Source organism: Balaenoptera acutorostrata, chromosome 3 (genome assembly GCF_949987535.1).
Source record: "Balaenoptera acutorostrata chromosome 3, mBalAcu1.1, whole genome shotgun sequence".
Classification (NCBI taxonomy): Eukaryota; Metazoa; Chordata; class Mammalia; order Artiodactyla; family Balaenopteridae; genus Balaenoptera; species Balaenoptera acutorostrata.
The window spans coordinates 103,075,363-103,092,086 of NC_080066.1; the positions used below are offsets into that span (position 1 = coordinate 103,075,363).

At 41.2% G+C, this 16,724-nt stretch overlaps 1 protein-coding gene across 1 annotated transcript in view; it reads left to right on the plus strand.

Moving 5' to 3' along the window:
* The window catches only part of RYR3 (ryanodine receptor 3), a 572,028-nt gene that overhangs the window by 251,400 nt on the left and 303,904 nt on the right, over nt 1-16,724 (plus strand). The window contains exons 6-10 of the mRNA XM_057542134.1: nt 3,388-3,500; nt 4,420-4,519; nt 7,614-7,707; nt 12,600-12,674; nt 15,156-15,312. Coding sequence (XP_057398117.1) covers nt 3,388-3,500; nt 4,420-4,519; nt 7,614-7,707; nt 12,600-12,674; nt 15,156-15,312 — 539 coding nt within the window. The remainder of the gene's footprint in view (nt 1-3,387; nt 3,501-4,419; nt 4,520-7,613; nt 7,708-12,599; nt 12,675-15,155; nt 15,313-16,724) is intronic.

A 16,724-nucleotide genomic window follows, 5' to 3' on the forward strand; every position in this document is an offset into this window, starting at 1 on the left:
GCACTTATGCAGCTCAGATACGGTTCAGTATGGCCTGGAGTGGGTCTTCTCTCTTCAGGAGGAGAGTCACTCAGGATCCAACAGAAAAGCATTGTTTTTTACCCAGGTCATTCTGTGAATGCACTTTTGGCTCAGAAACCTCTTCTGAGTTGAAAACAAGTAGTTGAGTTGAATCTCTAGGAGAATGTGAGTAGAAGTTTGGAAGCAGTTTCTTGAACATTTCTGGAAACTTTTCCCCCTGCACAGTGGATAATAAATGATTTGACTGACCTAACAGAACTGGTGACCATTTTGCCCTTGATTTTGCTTATTGGGTTCTTTCTTTTCTCCTTTTAAAAGTTTTTTGTTGTTGTTTTGGTTTTAGACATAGCTTTAGAATTAGTTTAGAATTGGAAAAAAATGAAAAAAAACAATCCTCACTAAATGTACTATTAACTATTTTAGGACCTTCACCTGGCCTGTACACATCCTACTGATTTGGGGATTGGCCCTGTCCCTGGGCTCCAGACCACTACCCTGTTCCCAGGAGAGGGCGAGAGAACAAGGATGGTCTTCTGCCGTGTGCCTCTTTAGGACCCCTTCATCCTGGTCCCCCTCAGTGGTCCAGAGCACATAATGGATATATACATGTCATTTCCCCCTTCAGATGTAGAGGCCAGCCTCTTCTGTTACGAAGTTTTAAGTTTAATCAAGATGTAATCAAAATGATCATATTTATTTATCCAAAGTAAATCAAAGTAATACCCGTACATAGTTAGAAGATAGACATAGTACTCCCATGCTTATTGGAAACATCCATCTCCTGCCCCACCCCTCCCTGTTGTGGATTCCTACGTCTCTGGGGCATCCACTTTCAACTCCTCTAGTATGCTCCCCACTTGTGTCTGAGTCATACAGTTTACTGCTATTTAGTTATTCTTTCCAATTAGGTATGATCTATTGATGTCCTAAATGAACAATAAAAATTTAGCTCTTAGTCCCCACTCTTCCCTGTCTTCTTTCCACCCTCCCAATATATTTGCATCCATTTTTTATATAACTACCAAAGTCAATATTAACTACTTACATTGGCATAACTGTAAATTTTATTTGCAAGTGAGACTCATGATATACTATGGTCAGTTCACTTTACTGTATTGCTTTTGAGTTTTCCAGTACTTAATAATTGCCTTGTTTGTTGCTTTACTTTCCGTGACCCGGTCATTCATTTCTAAACTGTCCCATAGAACAGAAACTCTCCCCGTATTACATTCAGTCCCAAGAGCTGTTCTGTCAGTTTCATCTTTTTAGAAACATCCACTGTCATCCGGGAAATTCCCGTTTTCTCTCTCCAAGATTCTGTATTTCCTGGATCTCATGTTTTTCTCCCTTATTGGTTTATCGCATCGTTTTGGGGGACTCCACTTCCAGTAGCTTTTACGGAAAAGATCCATGGGAGAAAAATTGTTGTCTGAAAGTTTCTTAATTCCAGCTTTATAAGTAATTCATAAGAGTATTCTACATTGGAAATATTTTTTTCTCAGCATCCTGGAGGTTTTCTTCTAGCTTTTGGTCTGGCTGTGAGGCGTTTACATTCTGATTCCTGATCTTTTGTGTGTGACCTGTTTATATATTCTGAGAGCTACTTGGATCTTCTCTTTTGCCCTGATGTCTGCAGTTCCCCAGTGCTATGTCTTGTCCTGGATCCTGCTTGTTCTTAGTGTTACAGGAGTGGACCCTGGTGTGTGTGTCCATTCTCCACTGTGCTAGGGACTCTGCAGGCCTCTTCAATCTGAAAATGTTTGTCTTTCAGCCTTGGGAAAATTTTAATATTATCTCTTTGTTAATTTCCTCCCTTTGTTTTCTCTGTTCTTGCTTTCTGGAACTCCTCTAGACTGGTTTTCTAATTTTCTTTTCAGTCTTGTTTCTAATCTGTTTTTCTTCATTCTTCATTTTGGGAGAATTTTTCAACTTTATCCTGTAACCTTCCTGTTTCTTTCTCTCTTTTTCAGGATCAAAGAATTTTCTTTTTCTTTGAAGGGATCCTTCATGGATACTCTCATAGCTGCTTCATGAATGTTACTTTTTCTTATCTCTCTGAGATGATTAATTCTAAGATTTGAGTAAAGTTATCTTTAGCTGTCTGTAATCTTTGTTTTTTTCCCTTTACCCACTTTTTGGTTTGTTCCCGTCATTCATGTTAGAGACTTTCCTCACGTGTCAGGTCATCCTTGGTCCCCGCTGATGTTTAGATCAAGGCGGTAAAAAGCGACAGGAAGCCCTGACTGTGTGAGTGGCTTGCCATCTCTTAAGCCTCGCTTTGGGGTAATCTAGCAGGGACCTAGGCATTGCACTGGAGGTGCCCAAACAGGTATCTTTTATGTTGGGTAGTTTGGCTTCCCTAAAGAGTAATCTTCATTTGGGTGGGGGGAGGTTCAGCATTGCAGCTGGCATTCTGGAAGCTGAGGAATGGAGGTAAAGGAAGAGGAGCTGGGGTTTTACTAATCAGGGCAAAGAATTCTAATTATTCTCCATTTTCAGCAATACTCTTTACTTCCGTGTCTGACAGTACCTGATCCATGGAAGTCATTCTATGGATTTAACTTCTATTCTTCTGTACAGTGGAGGGGGAAGAGTCACCTGGCACGCAGGATAAAGAAAGGGATGCGAAAGATTAAATGTTCGCTTAAAACCTTCAACCAGTCCTCCTGTTTTCAACCCCATCTTCTATGGTTGCCTTCACAGGGAACTGTTACCTCCAATTCCAGAGAGTTTCTGGAGAATATGTAGCAGGAATGGCCTTATTTCTAGAAATCAACTTCTCATCCATTTCTTACCCAAAGACTGGAGTTGTAGCTTTCTCTTGGCTAAAAGCATCTATCTACATTCCTTTTTCCAAAATGTCAATTTTTCTTCTTTGCTATTAACTTCTCACCTGCTGTCTTAGTCCTCATAGATTTAGGCCTTCTGAAAAACCTCTGATTTTTTTTTTTTTTTTAGTGGAATTACTGATAATTTAGTAGAATTTCATGGGGAAGGGGTGGGGCAAAGATGAAAGTCTGTAAGTGGTCAGTAGAACAGTGAAGTCATTTCTTAAAGATGTGTAGGTGCTTGTGAAAAAAAAGCATTTTTCCATATGTATTAAAGATACTCAAAAGCTTCTATAGCTTCTGACCTCCAGTACTCTTTTGCAAATACTTTGTCTCTAGAGAAAATGAAAATGATAAACACACTCAAGAGCAGACATGGGGGTAACTGGAATGCTTATAGATAAATAGAAATTGGAGTGTGTGTGAGTGCGTGCATGCGTGTTTCAGGGATTCTCATCAGGAGGAAGGAGAATGAGGGACAGAATTAGGGACACTGGCTTCCAAGAAGCAGTCACTAACTCAAGGAGCCTTTGTGTAGGAGAAGCCTGTTGGTGGACCATACATCCCGCTTCCAAGCAGAGGTCTGAGGGAGAAAAGGTTCGAATTGGTGATGACCTCATCCTTGTCAGCCTATCCTCTGAAAGATACCTTGTAAGTACCTCCTAACACAAGCACCTTTCATTTCCGGAGTAGTTTCTTTTAGAAATAGATGGCCAGGGAGAAGAGAACCACATTAGATTGGGCAGGATAAGATACCTTTACACAGTATACTTGAGAGGTGATTAAATTCTCTCTCCTGCCAGATTATCATGGGGCCTGGAATGTAACAGTTATTTTTTTAGATTAAAGTACTGTTCCCAGCAAACTCTGCTTAAATGCCCCCAGGCTCTTCCTAAGAAAGCCAGCTATTAACACATTAGTTGCCATTACTCTCAGTTTATCACATTGTTTAGCTCTTGTCCAATGAGGAACAAGCCAGAAAGTGTTGGATATAAAAACATAAACTTATGTTGGAGGGAGAAAGAGAATTGCACATGTTTCAGTGTGTGGGATGTCACAGTGGTTAGAAGAGGCAAGTGAGATTTTGCACCTGGGGATGGTACTAGGCAAGCATTGTTGAAGTCAAGCCCTTAGGGGGTGGAGGTGGGGCGATACCTTGCAGATCAGAGAAATGTCAGAGATAAGTTTTTAAGCTTCTCAGCGCCAATCCTGCCAGCAGATTTTACTTTGCCTAGACCAAAGGCTGGAGTAATTTTTTCCCACTTGTGAGTTCCCTTCTCCTACCAAGAATAGACATTTTATAACTTCCTGTTGAATCAGGGATCCAGCTGAGGGGATGAAGTCAACTCTTGTCTGCCACCTCTGTAGCTGAATACTTCCTCTTCCCTGAATAAAGTGTCCCACTTTGAAGCTGCTTCTAGATTGGGTGGAACAATCTCCCACAGGCTACGTAGAAAAAGCCCAATGACAGTAAGGCTGTTTAATTCAATCCTTGAAATTCTAGGTGAGCTGCTTCTCTTAGGACTGGCCTGGTGATTTAAAGGGTGTCTTATTTCTGTTTCTGCTGCAGCATCTCTCAATATCAAATGGCAGCATACAAGTGGATGCCTCCTTTATGCAAACACTCTGGAATGTACATCCTACGTGCTCAGGAAGTAGCATCGAAGAAGGTGTGCTTCTTTGTGTGCATTCAGCCCTCAGCCTGCCTGTTTGTCTTGTGCTACGTATATTGGCATTTTCTGCGACTTCCCAGCTCCCGCCTGAATGTCTCGGTACACAGCGTGATTTTGGTTCACCTGAATTCCTTTCTCTGATGTTAGTGTGGATTATTTTCTGTCCTGATTTCTGATTACATGAGCACTCCTGACATGATTTTTCAATCCTTTCGAGTTCACTATTGTTTTGGCACTATGTGTATTCAGGACCTTGGAGACGTACCTTCCCTCTCCCGCTGACTTTTCATTTTTATTTATGGTTATAAGTATACAGACCTTAGCAGGTTCAGTTTTAGAAGACATTATTTGCCAAGAAGGTGACTTTTTAAAATATTTCTCCCCAGTGCATCTCTCCATACAGGTGGGAGAAGGACTTTATAATAAAAGTATATTTGGCCATTTGTTTTTACTTGTATTTATGGAAGGCCATTTAAAAACAACAAATGGTATTTTCTCCATATTTTCTTGTTCTCTTAGAAGTAAGATCATTAAAGTTTGTTCAACATATCCTATTTCTTGGAGCCAGGCAAAGTCAATACACCTTTCAAGTTGTATAATAAATACACTGGCCTTACCTTACTCATGGGTAATATCAAAGCTGAGCACAATAATCAAATGTCAATGACCTAAGGGTTATCACATCACATTCTAGCACTTTATAGCAAGATCAGGATTTTTAAAAATACTCATATCACAGGCTTTAACCCTGTTTTAAATCTTGAGCCTGGTAGTTTCAAACTTGGAATGCCTCTCTGTTTCATGATGTTGGAAAATAGAGGGAAAACTGAGAGTTGTCAAGGTGATACCCCAGTTTCAGGAGGCATGGTAGCTAAATTGAATAATCAGGAAACAACAAATTTGTAACTCTTTTGGCAACTGATGGAAGACCTTTCAAAAGCAGGATATGTTTTTAGCTCTCTTCCTTCACACCAGAATTCACCCACCGCTCTAAATCTATTATCGATCATTCCCTTTCTATCAGGAATCAAGGAACTGGGTTAAAAAATCTTCCCCAAGGAAGTTTTGACTGAATCTTCTCCATGTTAATTTATTCATTTCCGCTATAGGAATAAAATTATTGCCCAGTCCCAAAAGAGGGCTTGTGGAGATTAATTAATTGCAAATCACTTCACAACAATGCTTTTAGAAGTATTGAGTGCCCTTGTGATAGAGCCTGGGTAGCTGATCACTTGAGTCATCCGACTGCAAAATGCTCTCTCAGCATCCACTGATGAGATACCCACTTCAGCCCTTGAGGGAGTGAGCGATCTTCCTTATGACCCTTCTTTCCTGATTATTGCCCTGGTGTGTTTCAACTAAGAAACGCTGTGATGCCCCAGCATTTGGCAGTTTCCTCTGTGGAGTAGGATATTGATTGGAGGAGCCTGAGGACTGTAAATGGTGGGCTCCAAGGGGAGCATGGCCTCACCATCATGAGACGATGGAGAGTTTAATCGAGTAGCATTGACATACATACACTACCAAATGTAAAACAGATAGCTAGTGGGAAGCAGCTGCATAGCACAGGGAGATCAGCTGGGTGCTTTGTGTCCTCCTAGAGGGGTGGGATGGGGAGGGTGGGAGGGAGACGCAAGAGGGAGGGCATAGGGATATATGTATACATATAGCTGATTCACTTTTTTATACAGCAGAAACTAACACACCATTGTAAAGCAATTATACTCCAATAAAGATGTTAAAAAAAAAATGTGATCATGGAAGGGGTTAATTTTCTAAACAAATTGGCTGTTAACAATTCCCCTACAGTATATCGTGAATTATTGGAATGCAAAAAAGTATGCAGTTGCAAATATTAGTACAGTAAGAGAGAGGAAAATGATAAAATGACTTCTAAATATTTGAGGGAAATTCAAAAAGAACTTGCCTTGCCTGGATGGAGAAAAATGAACCAGGGAGTATCAGACTGTCCCTGTATTAGATGCATTGATAACACCCTTTTCTACTCTGGCATGACTTTTCCTTCTTGCCGTTTTGATCCAACACCCCAAATAGTTTGACAGCCCCTAAAGTGATCTAATTATGTGATTTTCTCAAAATCCTGATACAGACATTGAACGTATTAAGTCCATTTGTCTCCTGAGAACTGACTAGCTGGGAGAATTTTTTAATTCAAAGGGATAACGAATTTCATTTCTCCATGCAAGGTAGAGCTCAGACTGGGGCCCCTGTCCTGCTACTGTGTTCTTTAAATGGAGGCTCACAGTTTATTTGAAGACTTAACTTCAAGGTCATGGAGTCCTTGAAGTTCATTGTTTCCTGTCCATCTCTGAATTCCATGGCTATTGAGATTCCTTTCCTTATTCTGAAAGCTAAGGGCTCGTTGATAGCTGCCTCTGTGCTTGTCCACTCAGAGATAGTGGAATGTCATTCTGCCTTCTCCTTGGTGCTGTAGAAATAGTGTCCAGGTTTGATCTGTGTTTATTTAATGCGTTGGAAAAGTAGCTCCTCCTAAGAGAGCTCGGAATAACAGTTTGCTTCCCCCTTCCCAGCACCTTCTTTCTTTCTCATGGCTGCAATTTGATTTGGAATTTGCCACAAAGTATACACATCCAGATTGTAACAGTTTATCCAGGAACTTGGTGTTGGATGTATTTATATCCTAAACAACTGGAAAATCCTTATCCTCCTAAGAGTAGCAGCTTAAGTTTCCTTTTGGCCTTGTGTGTGTGTGTATTTTTAAATGTTGCATTATTTTTATTGAGGCATAATGGATATACAACATTATATTAGTTACAGGTGACCTTTTGGCTTTTAATGATACGAATTGACACATTGTTTTCACCCTCCCTTTTGATATTGGACTTGCTCATCTCTGAAACCCTATTTAACTTTCAATGTTAGAATTGTTTTGACTTTCTTGTGTTTTCTACCTGAGACCTGAAGTCGTGGAATCTGTCATTTCCCAAATGCTTTTCTCTCGGTGTTTTCCATAACTGACTCAGATATGCATGAATTTACCCTTTTTAAATACAGTGTTCTCATTATTCAACTTCCTGTAAGCTCATGGTAGGATATAATTCTCTTATAGGATACCTACTTGGTGGGCATGTAGTACGTCTTTTCCATGGTCACGATGAGTGTTTGACAATACCATCTACGGACCAGAATGATTCCCAGCACAGGTAAGCCAATAGCTTCATCCTTCTCTTGTCTCCTGTCTCCAGTGACTCAGGCTAAAGAGTTTGCTTTTGGATGTGGAGACAGATGAATTCTATAAGTGTTGGTTACTTGACAAACTTCCCTCCAGTCATGGGTTGCAGTTATAAAACAGGAAAGGCAGTATGCTTGAGTGTGCTCACAGGAATAGCTATATACACGTGCTGCTTCTTAGGCGAGCAATTCTATGGTGCTTTTCAATCCCTTTGTTTTCTGTGGTTGCTTCCAAATCTAAGGAGTTTCTGGTAGCATTAATTGTAGACTGAAGAACCCATTTTTGTGATGGAAATCAGGATAATCATTCTAGTGAGTCTGTGCACTTACATAAATTATTCACCAGGCTCTTCAAAGGCAGATTATCTCTATTACTCCCCCTTTTATGTACTATGAAGGTGAAGTTCAGTGATTTCGTTCTGCTTATCATCAAACAGGATTGGAGAAACCAAATGTCAATATCCAACCAGAGCTGGATTAGCAGGGGTTGGTGCCAGGGGCAGCACGTAGAGCGTTCTGCTGAGGATAATGCTTTCTCTGGTTCTCTAGTTATCTACTCAAAGGCTGCTTTTCCAAAATTCAAAATCAGGAGATGGAAGATATTAATCTAGGTCTTAAATTCACACTGAAGCATCCTTTAGTATTCTGTTTATATAGAGAGGAACAGAGTATAAAAAGCTTGGCCTCTGTAACTATGGAACTCTGATATATTTTTAAAAATCAAATCTCAGATGTAAATTAGACTGAACTTAGGACAGCAACAAGTCTGATCTCCCAGATCGCTCGTAATACATTCTTTGTTTTTTGCATGATGTCTACGGGAACCTCATTAACTGCATTTCTTTTACTTCATTAGAAACACATGATCACATTCACATAACTTAGAAATCATCTAAGTCAGGCTCCTGCCAAAGGTCACACACGGGATGATTTCAGATGGGAGCCTGAAACCCAGAGATGCTGAGTCTCCTGCCAGGGCTCCTTCCTTATCTCATGTTCTAAAGGACCCCCAGGAGCAATGTGCTTGAGCGTGTTACTGTGCATCTTAGAAACTATCCATTGGCAATGTATATCCTTTATTGTTCTGAACCTCTTTCTACTTGCTCTGTCCTCTGTGTATCCCTTCATGGGAACCAGATGTGACCCGGCATGGTGTCTAGCCTTCCTGGTACTGGTCCAGTGGCTGGCAGTTATCTCTGAGTAGAAGAGTTAGGCTGACCTGATTTCCCTTGGAATTAAGGATTCCCTACACTAAATAATGTCACGTGATCCTACTCAGTTGGGATTTTCTTTTCCTTTTTAAAAATTTTTATTTATTTATTTTTAAAAATATTTATTTATTTATTTATTTATTTATTTACTTTTGGCTGTGTTGGGTCTTTGTTGCTGTGCACAGGCTTTCTCTAGTTGCAGCGAGCGGGGGCTACTCTGTTGTGGTACGCAGGCTTCTCATTATGGTGGCTTCTCTTGTTGCGGTGTGCGGGCTCTAGGTGCACGGGCTTCAGTAGTTGTGGCATGCGGGCTCAGTAGGTGTGGCGCACGGGCTTCAGTAGTTGTGGCATGCGGGCTCAGTAGGTGTGGCGCACGGGCTTAGTTGCTCCGCGGCATGTGGGATCTTCCCGGACCAGGGATCGAACCCATGTCCCCTGCATTGGCAGGCGGATTCTTAACCATTGCGCCACCAGGGAAGCCCTCCTTTTCTTTTAAACAGTAATATTATGCAGTAGCCCACGTACTGTCTCTTTTAATATCTTATCCTGCTGCAGTAAGGCAAAAGCTTGCAGGTGGATACACAACTGAAGTTTTGTTAGTGAGTTTGGCAGAGTTCGCTACATCTAAGATGGAACACGTCCAAACTCACTAGTTCTCTCTTCCCATTCCTATTCTTTTTTTAAGGAAAGGAATTTGGAGACAATTAAAATGATAACATTTGCATGGCCCTTTACCCCTCCCACACACACACATGCACCTGTCATTAAATTTAGAACCAAATTAGAAGCATCTGGGCAGAAACAATGCTACTTGGAGAAGCTTGTCGTTTGGTGGGCACTCCTGTTGAGGTTCAACAAGATCCTGACCCAAAAGAAAGGCTGGACAAGTATTTGAAAGAAGGTGCTGGGGAGAGTGAAACAGATAGAGAGGAGTTCCCAGAATGGGCCCCCTGAGGCAGGCATGCATGCCATCACTGAGTTAAGAGCAAAGGTGGCCTTCCTTTGGCTGAGGATTTCACGTGATCTAATTTGTATTTGGGGGAAAAAAAGAAATCGACAGATAAAAATAAAAAGACTATTCCTTTCCTTTGTAAGGAAAAATAAAAAGACTATTCCTATGAAGGAGTTGAGACTGGGGTGAGTCAACAGTGGCTCCTTATACTGGAACTGGGATTTTTGTAGCAACTGGTCTCTCATTCAACACAGGATGCTTTGGCATTATTTGCTGTCTAGGTGAGGTGAGTGGTAAGCCTCATCATTGTCATGTGTCATCAGGTAAATCCTCAGAACTGGCCAGGATAGCCAGGAATACCAAAATTTGGGAGAGCACAAAGGAACAGGAAATTGAGAATACACAAAAAGGTGCCCGGAGGCAGGAAGGCATGCAAGTGATTCCGCTGTAATGGGGCTGACTTTCCAGAGGAAATCATTTCTATTCCTTGTAAAGCCTGAGAGCAGCCAGGCTGGGTAGACAGGCTGACCGTCCCAGGGTGCAAAGCCGAAAGAATAATCTAACATTCTGAGCTGTGATCCTTGGCTCTGCCTCAGGCTTGTCAAGCATCCTGGAATAAGTCACTTAACTTACTGAAGCTAAGGCTAAGCTGTCAGCCAAGCTTTCAGAGCACCTCATCTCCCCACCCACTCACCTCCTCTCCTTGGGTAATTGTTTTAGAGAACGGGGGCAGGTTGTTTCAACCTCTGTAACCTTGCGAGATTCAATGCAGCAAGCCACCCGCATTTCCTAGGTGGGAAGGACTAACCTTCTAGAATTCTTTAAGTGTCAGAGGGAGAGAGTTCTCAAATCATGTGACCTAGGTGATCTGCTCCACCCTTTCCACCTGAGAGACCCTTTTTGCTCTCATTGAGGATGGAGAAGCATCAGTGAAAATCTCAACAAATTTTCCTGCAGGGCTAGGTCAGTACAGCATCATTACTGTTCTGGGCCTGGCCCAGAGACACCTGGGGTGTTGGAGCTCTGCAGTAGCATAGGATTTCTTTCTTAATATTTACTACGTATTTCCTGATAGTACATACATTTGAAAAAGGTTTAGAATGTCTTCTATAATCCCACCACCAAAAGGTAACCACTGTTAATGTAGTGTTTTACTGGATTTCTGTGCCAGGTAATGTAGCTTTTGATACACATTTATAAACATCTGTATTTAAACAAAATTTGGAAAAATCAACAATACGTAGTATTTTGTATACCCACGAACATCTTTGTGCACATTCATTATTTTAAAAAAAAAACATGAAATGCTCACAACCATTCTGTGACTTACCCTTATTAGGCTCATTTTACAGGTGAGGAAACTGATACACAGAGATTTGAAGGGACTTGACAAGGTCACACAGCTAATAGATTCAAATTCAGGTCTGCCTGACTCCCAAGCCCATATTTTTAACCAACTCATAGTACTTCTTGGGAGAAGGAAATAATTACCACACATTTCCTCTTCCCCTCTATTGATTACCTGTTGTCTTAAAATTTAGATCAAGATTCTTCTGGAGTTTGAGTAATTTGATTGTGATATATACAAACCCTCTGTCGTAGAGGTAGCATTTTAAATTAGTGAAATTAAATGCAGTTAAATGGTCAGTGTTGATCCAAGGTCACAAGATTCTCAGAAAGTATCTGGATTCAGTATACCAGGTAATCCAGGGACCACTATCATGAGACATACCTTTCAACTAAGATAGTTCATTTAATTCCTCATAATCTGTGATATAGATGGGTTGGTCCCAATTGTATGGATTAAAAATCAGACTTTGATAATCATCAGATAAACATCAGACAAACCCAGTTCATGGGACATGTTACAGAATGCCTGACACGTACTCCTCAAAACTAGCAAAGTCCTGAAAAACAAGGAAAGACTAAGAAACTCTAACAGACCAAAGGAAACAGGGAAAGCATAACTGAAAACATAAGGAAAAGAATTAATAGGAAAACTGATGAAATCCAAATAAAGTCTTGAGTTTAGTTAGTAATAATGTGCCAATGTTGGTTTCTTAGTTCTGACAACTGTACCATAGTAATGTAAGATGGTAACCACAGGGGAAACTGAGTGAGACTATACAGAAGCTCTCTGGACTATCTTTGCAACTTTTTTTTTATAAATCTAGAGTTATTCCAAAATAAACATTTTAGTTAAAAACACATTAAAAGATTGTTGTTAATGCAGGAAAGGAGACAACAGCAACTGAGAATAGAGCTTTGTGCCCAGCTTCCTAGAACAATGGGAATGAATTCACATTGTACTTTGTATATGTTTTACAAGTACAAATACATTTTCTAAAGATGTGAAACTGCATCAGCGAGCTGAACGAGAAAGAATTGGAGCATTTGGTATCTCGTCTGATGGTGTGACTGGGCTGTTTTGACTGCTGATGTGGAAATAGAGACAGTCCTTTTCCATTGTACACCTGACGGTCCATGAGTGTCCCTGATGAGTAAGCGGCTAGCAGTTCCCTCCCCTTTAGCACCCTTTTTCCCTTATAAGAGAGACTGGGAAGTAGTGCCTTCCTCTGACTCTTGCTTCTCATTTTGCTGACTCTGTGAGGGCTTCGAAATACAGCGGGTTCTGAGCAGCCTCTGCAGGGAGCTGGTCAGCAACCCACACAGAGGAGCTAATCTCCAACTCTGCTCACAGGAGGATATACTACGAAGCTGGGGGAGCTGGCACGAGAGCCAGATCTCTGTGGAGAGTGGAACCCCTTCGGATAAGGTAATGGAGTGTCGGGGGGGCATTCTTTTCAAGGATTTTCTTTTCCAGGACAGTCCATTGTCTTAAATGTTTCATTTGTTCCATATCACCTGGCAAACTCTCAGAAGTTCCTTGGCCAAGAGCTAAATTCTGAAATGTCTGTGACTTTGTTTTTTGTTTTTAAGGTGCACGCACGCAGTCAGACACACACAGACACACACACACACAGACACACACACACACACACAGACACACACACAGACACACACACACACACACACACACACGATTTCCAAGAACTCTGTTTTGACTCTGAAGCCAGCAAGCTCTGCTGCCTTGAACCAAACCCCCAGCTCCTGCTGCCCTTTCAGTGGCTATGTTAGAAAAGGCAAGCGCAGACATGTTCACCGAAAGCCGTCAAAGCTGTTCGCCCATTTATTTTCTTAAGTAGATTCTCTGGAACCCAGGTAAGTTTTCCTCCTCCCGGTAGCCTTGTTGGCTCCAGTGCAAAGTTAGCTTTAAATGACAGAGTGCTGTAATCGCATGAGGTAGGGAAGACTAAAACATTACTGGAAGTGTAGCTGTGAAGGAAACTGTATTTATCAGAACTTGTCAGAAACAGTTGTACCTGGATGAAGGAATGGGAGGCTGAGACTTTGGATACAGGTACTTGAGTAAAAACATGGCATCTCTAAACATCAGACTACTGAAGGGGGTGTCCAGTTAAGCTCTGGGCCTTTATTTTGCCTGGAGGGGTCACAAGTTAGGTTAGAGCTAAACTGCTCGGGGTGAGAGGAGGGTCCATGTAGCCATTTTTGGTTTTCCCTCTCTGCCTTTCCCTCTAGCTCTCTGCTCAGTCTCTCCCTGAACACTTGTTCAAAGTAAAATCTCTCTAATTGGGGGGGGGGGGGATGCTATATGCCCCCCAGGGGGTCCTCAAGATAATCCACTGGAGATCAGGAGAAAACATTAGAACTTCTCTCACACACACACATGCAGGTACAGTCAGATTTTTTTTTTATTTATTTTTTTTTTTTTTTATTTTTTTTTTTTATTTTTTTATTTTTTTAAAGGATTTTCTTATTTATTTATTTATTTATTTATTTATTTATTTATTTTTGGCTGTGTTGGGTCTTCGGTTCGTGCGAGGGCTTTCTCCAGTTGCGGCAAGCGGGGGCCACTCTTCATCGCGGTGCGGGCAAAAAAATAGAGCTGGAGGAATCAGACTCCCTGACTACAGTCAGATTTTTTCCTGAGACTCTCTGGAGGTGGCTGGTTGAAAGAACCTGGTTCTAAGGAGCGTCTACTTGTTAGCTGGCTTGTGGTATTTATATTCTCTTCCAAGCCTGTTGAAATTCTTATAGTATCATACTCTTTTTTTCCAGGGTATTAGGGCTTGGTTCTTGCTTAATGGACTTTTTAAAAAAATCAAAATAAGTATATATATATATATAGTTCCAGTTATGGTTCTTTGTTTATTTCCCCAGAGTCTTAAATATGAAGAATTTAAGCCTTTTATCAATGTTATTTGGATTCTTTGGGGCTCCAAAGAATTAGATCAAGAGGAGAGTCATTTTAAAAGCTGTTATGTGTATTCCTGAAACATTTTGTTCTAACTGAAAAGATAAATTAGATACAGATGATTCGGTGAATAATTCCTACCCTAACACTTAACATGACTTCTGTTGAATGCCAACCTTTTGATGTAGGACCATGGAACTTTGTACCTCTTGATCCCCTTTGCTCACTTCTCCCACCTCCCCAACCTGCCTCCTCTCACAACTGCCAGTCTATTCTCTGTATCTATGAAATTTATTGTCGTTTTCTTTGTTTGCTCATTTGTTTCACTCACATACGAGTGAAATCATATGGTATTTGTCTTACTCAATCTGATTTATTTCACTTAGGATAATACCCTCAAGGTCCATCCATGTTGTCGCAAATGGTACAATTTCATTCTTTTTTTATGGCTGAATAGTATTCCATTGTATATGTGTATACGGCACATTTTCTTTACTGATGAACAGTTAGGTTACTTCCATATCTTGGCTATTGTAAATAATGCTGCAGTGAACATAGGGGTGTGTGTCTCTTTTCAAATTAGTGGTGGTAGTAAAATGCTTGAATTGTGATGGCACGTTTGGAAATGCTTCACTTTCCCAGAAATAAGTTTCTCTAAAAAGGCAAGCTTCCCTTTTTGTGTGTGTGTGTGTGTGGTTTTGGCATCGAGACACTTCAGTGGAGTGAAGGAAAAATTGGAAGCTTGGGACTTCCAGTTACATTAAACCACTGACCTGCCCCCAGGACCATGTTCCTTGTTGGTGATCTTAAGAGAGTTCATTAGAGAACACCATGCTGAGTTGTAGGCAGGCATGCAATCCTACAGCAAGCCAGGAGTCAGGGGATGAACCCCAGAAGGCATGTGTGAAAAAGCACAGGATAAATATTGAAAAAGACTTATTTTTGTGTAAATGCAATTTCTTGTCTTTTTCATCTGCCCAGTTGGAGTGGCAGTAACATCAGATGGGGCCAGGCTTTCCGACTTCGGCATCTCACCACAGGCCACTACCTGGCCTTGACAGAGGACCAAGGCCTTATACTGCAAGACCGGGGAAAATCAGACACCAAGTCCACAGCCTTCTCTTTCCGAGCGTCAAAGGTGAGGTGCACTTCGACCTTGTTCTCAAAGTGAAAGCTCTGAAACCTCCAGGTAGAACGGTGACTGAAAAAAAAGGAGGCTGGAACAAAATGGAATTGGAAATTAGACCTATGATAAACACTTTGTTCTCTTATCTTTTGAATTGAGTTCATAGAGGAATGGTTACCTTGGTTGAAGGTTGAAGTCTTAAGAGAGAAAAACTTTAAAGGAAAGTAGAAAGCCCTAGAAAACAAAAATGTTCACAGGAAGGGACAGCGTTGCTCAGAGGCTAATGGAAAATATTGTTGTAGTTAAATATGTTCTGAATTGTTTTTAATACTTTTAAGTCATATGCTTCACTCCCATAAACCAAGGGTAACATGGAGGCATAAGTTTCAGTGCTACATTTATTTAAATCAAGGAAGTGATTTCTTTCAGAAAGATGCAGAGAAGGTGTAATTCTGGACATGACATCGTCTTGCAGTTATTTCTATTATACAGAGTTACTAGTTCCTTTTCCTGGGTCGTCTGTTCTCTCCAGATGTCTTAGCTCTGGCCTGTCCATCCCCAGCCTTCTTTAAGAGTGGATTCTGTGGTCACCATGTTAACCCCAGACATGTAGCTTTGCCACTTGGTGTGTGGAAAGACAGGTATTTTTTTAAACCTCTATCTTTAACGGTCAGCCAGGTTTTGACTCCGCGTAACTCAGAGCTGGATCTAGTTGGATGGTCGGAATTGCACACTGAGCTAACTTCTGACAGACAGATCGGTGCTCTGTTACTTTATGATTGTTCTGGAAGGATCAGCCAAGCATGAGAAGGGCTCTGCCCAACATACGTATAGTTATCAGGGAGCCTGCACCTCCTAAGAGGACAGGTCAGCGTCTCCGTTGGGAGCTTCCTCTCTAGCTTCATTCTTCTTTGCTCTTTTCCAGAAATAGATCTTGATTTGTGTTCTCAACACGATTTCAGTAAAGGCTTATTGATGATGCCGTTCATGTAGGACTCGGTGTCAAGCTGACAGCTGCATTCCTGCGGGACATCTCTGCTTCATAATGAATCAGAGAGGCCGGTCTTTCAGCACTGTCTTCCTTGAAACAGGGCGTCACACTCCTTTTTTCCCTCCTTTTATGGTCTTGAAGTATTTTTAGGCAGAGAATCTCTGACACAGAGATTTTTCTCCCCTAGTTGCCCTGTATCAGAGTCAGGCTTTTCCTACACCCATGGTTCAAACCTTAAGAAATGAGAGCTTCCTGCCATAAATTCCCTCAAGCACCTCCTTCTGTCCGCTTCTCTTCCAATGGCACGTTAGCTCCTTGACTTCATTCTGGTTTTCGGAGCTCATCTCCTTCGTGTTACCCTCGCTTTTGTTTTTTTTAAGATTCTCAACACAAGAAGGATTTTAAATTCAAGTTTATGACCATGGAGTAAAAC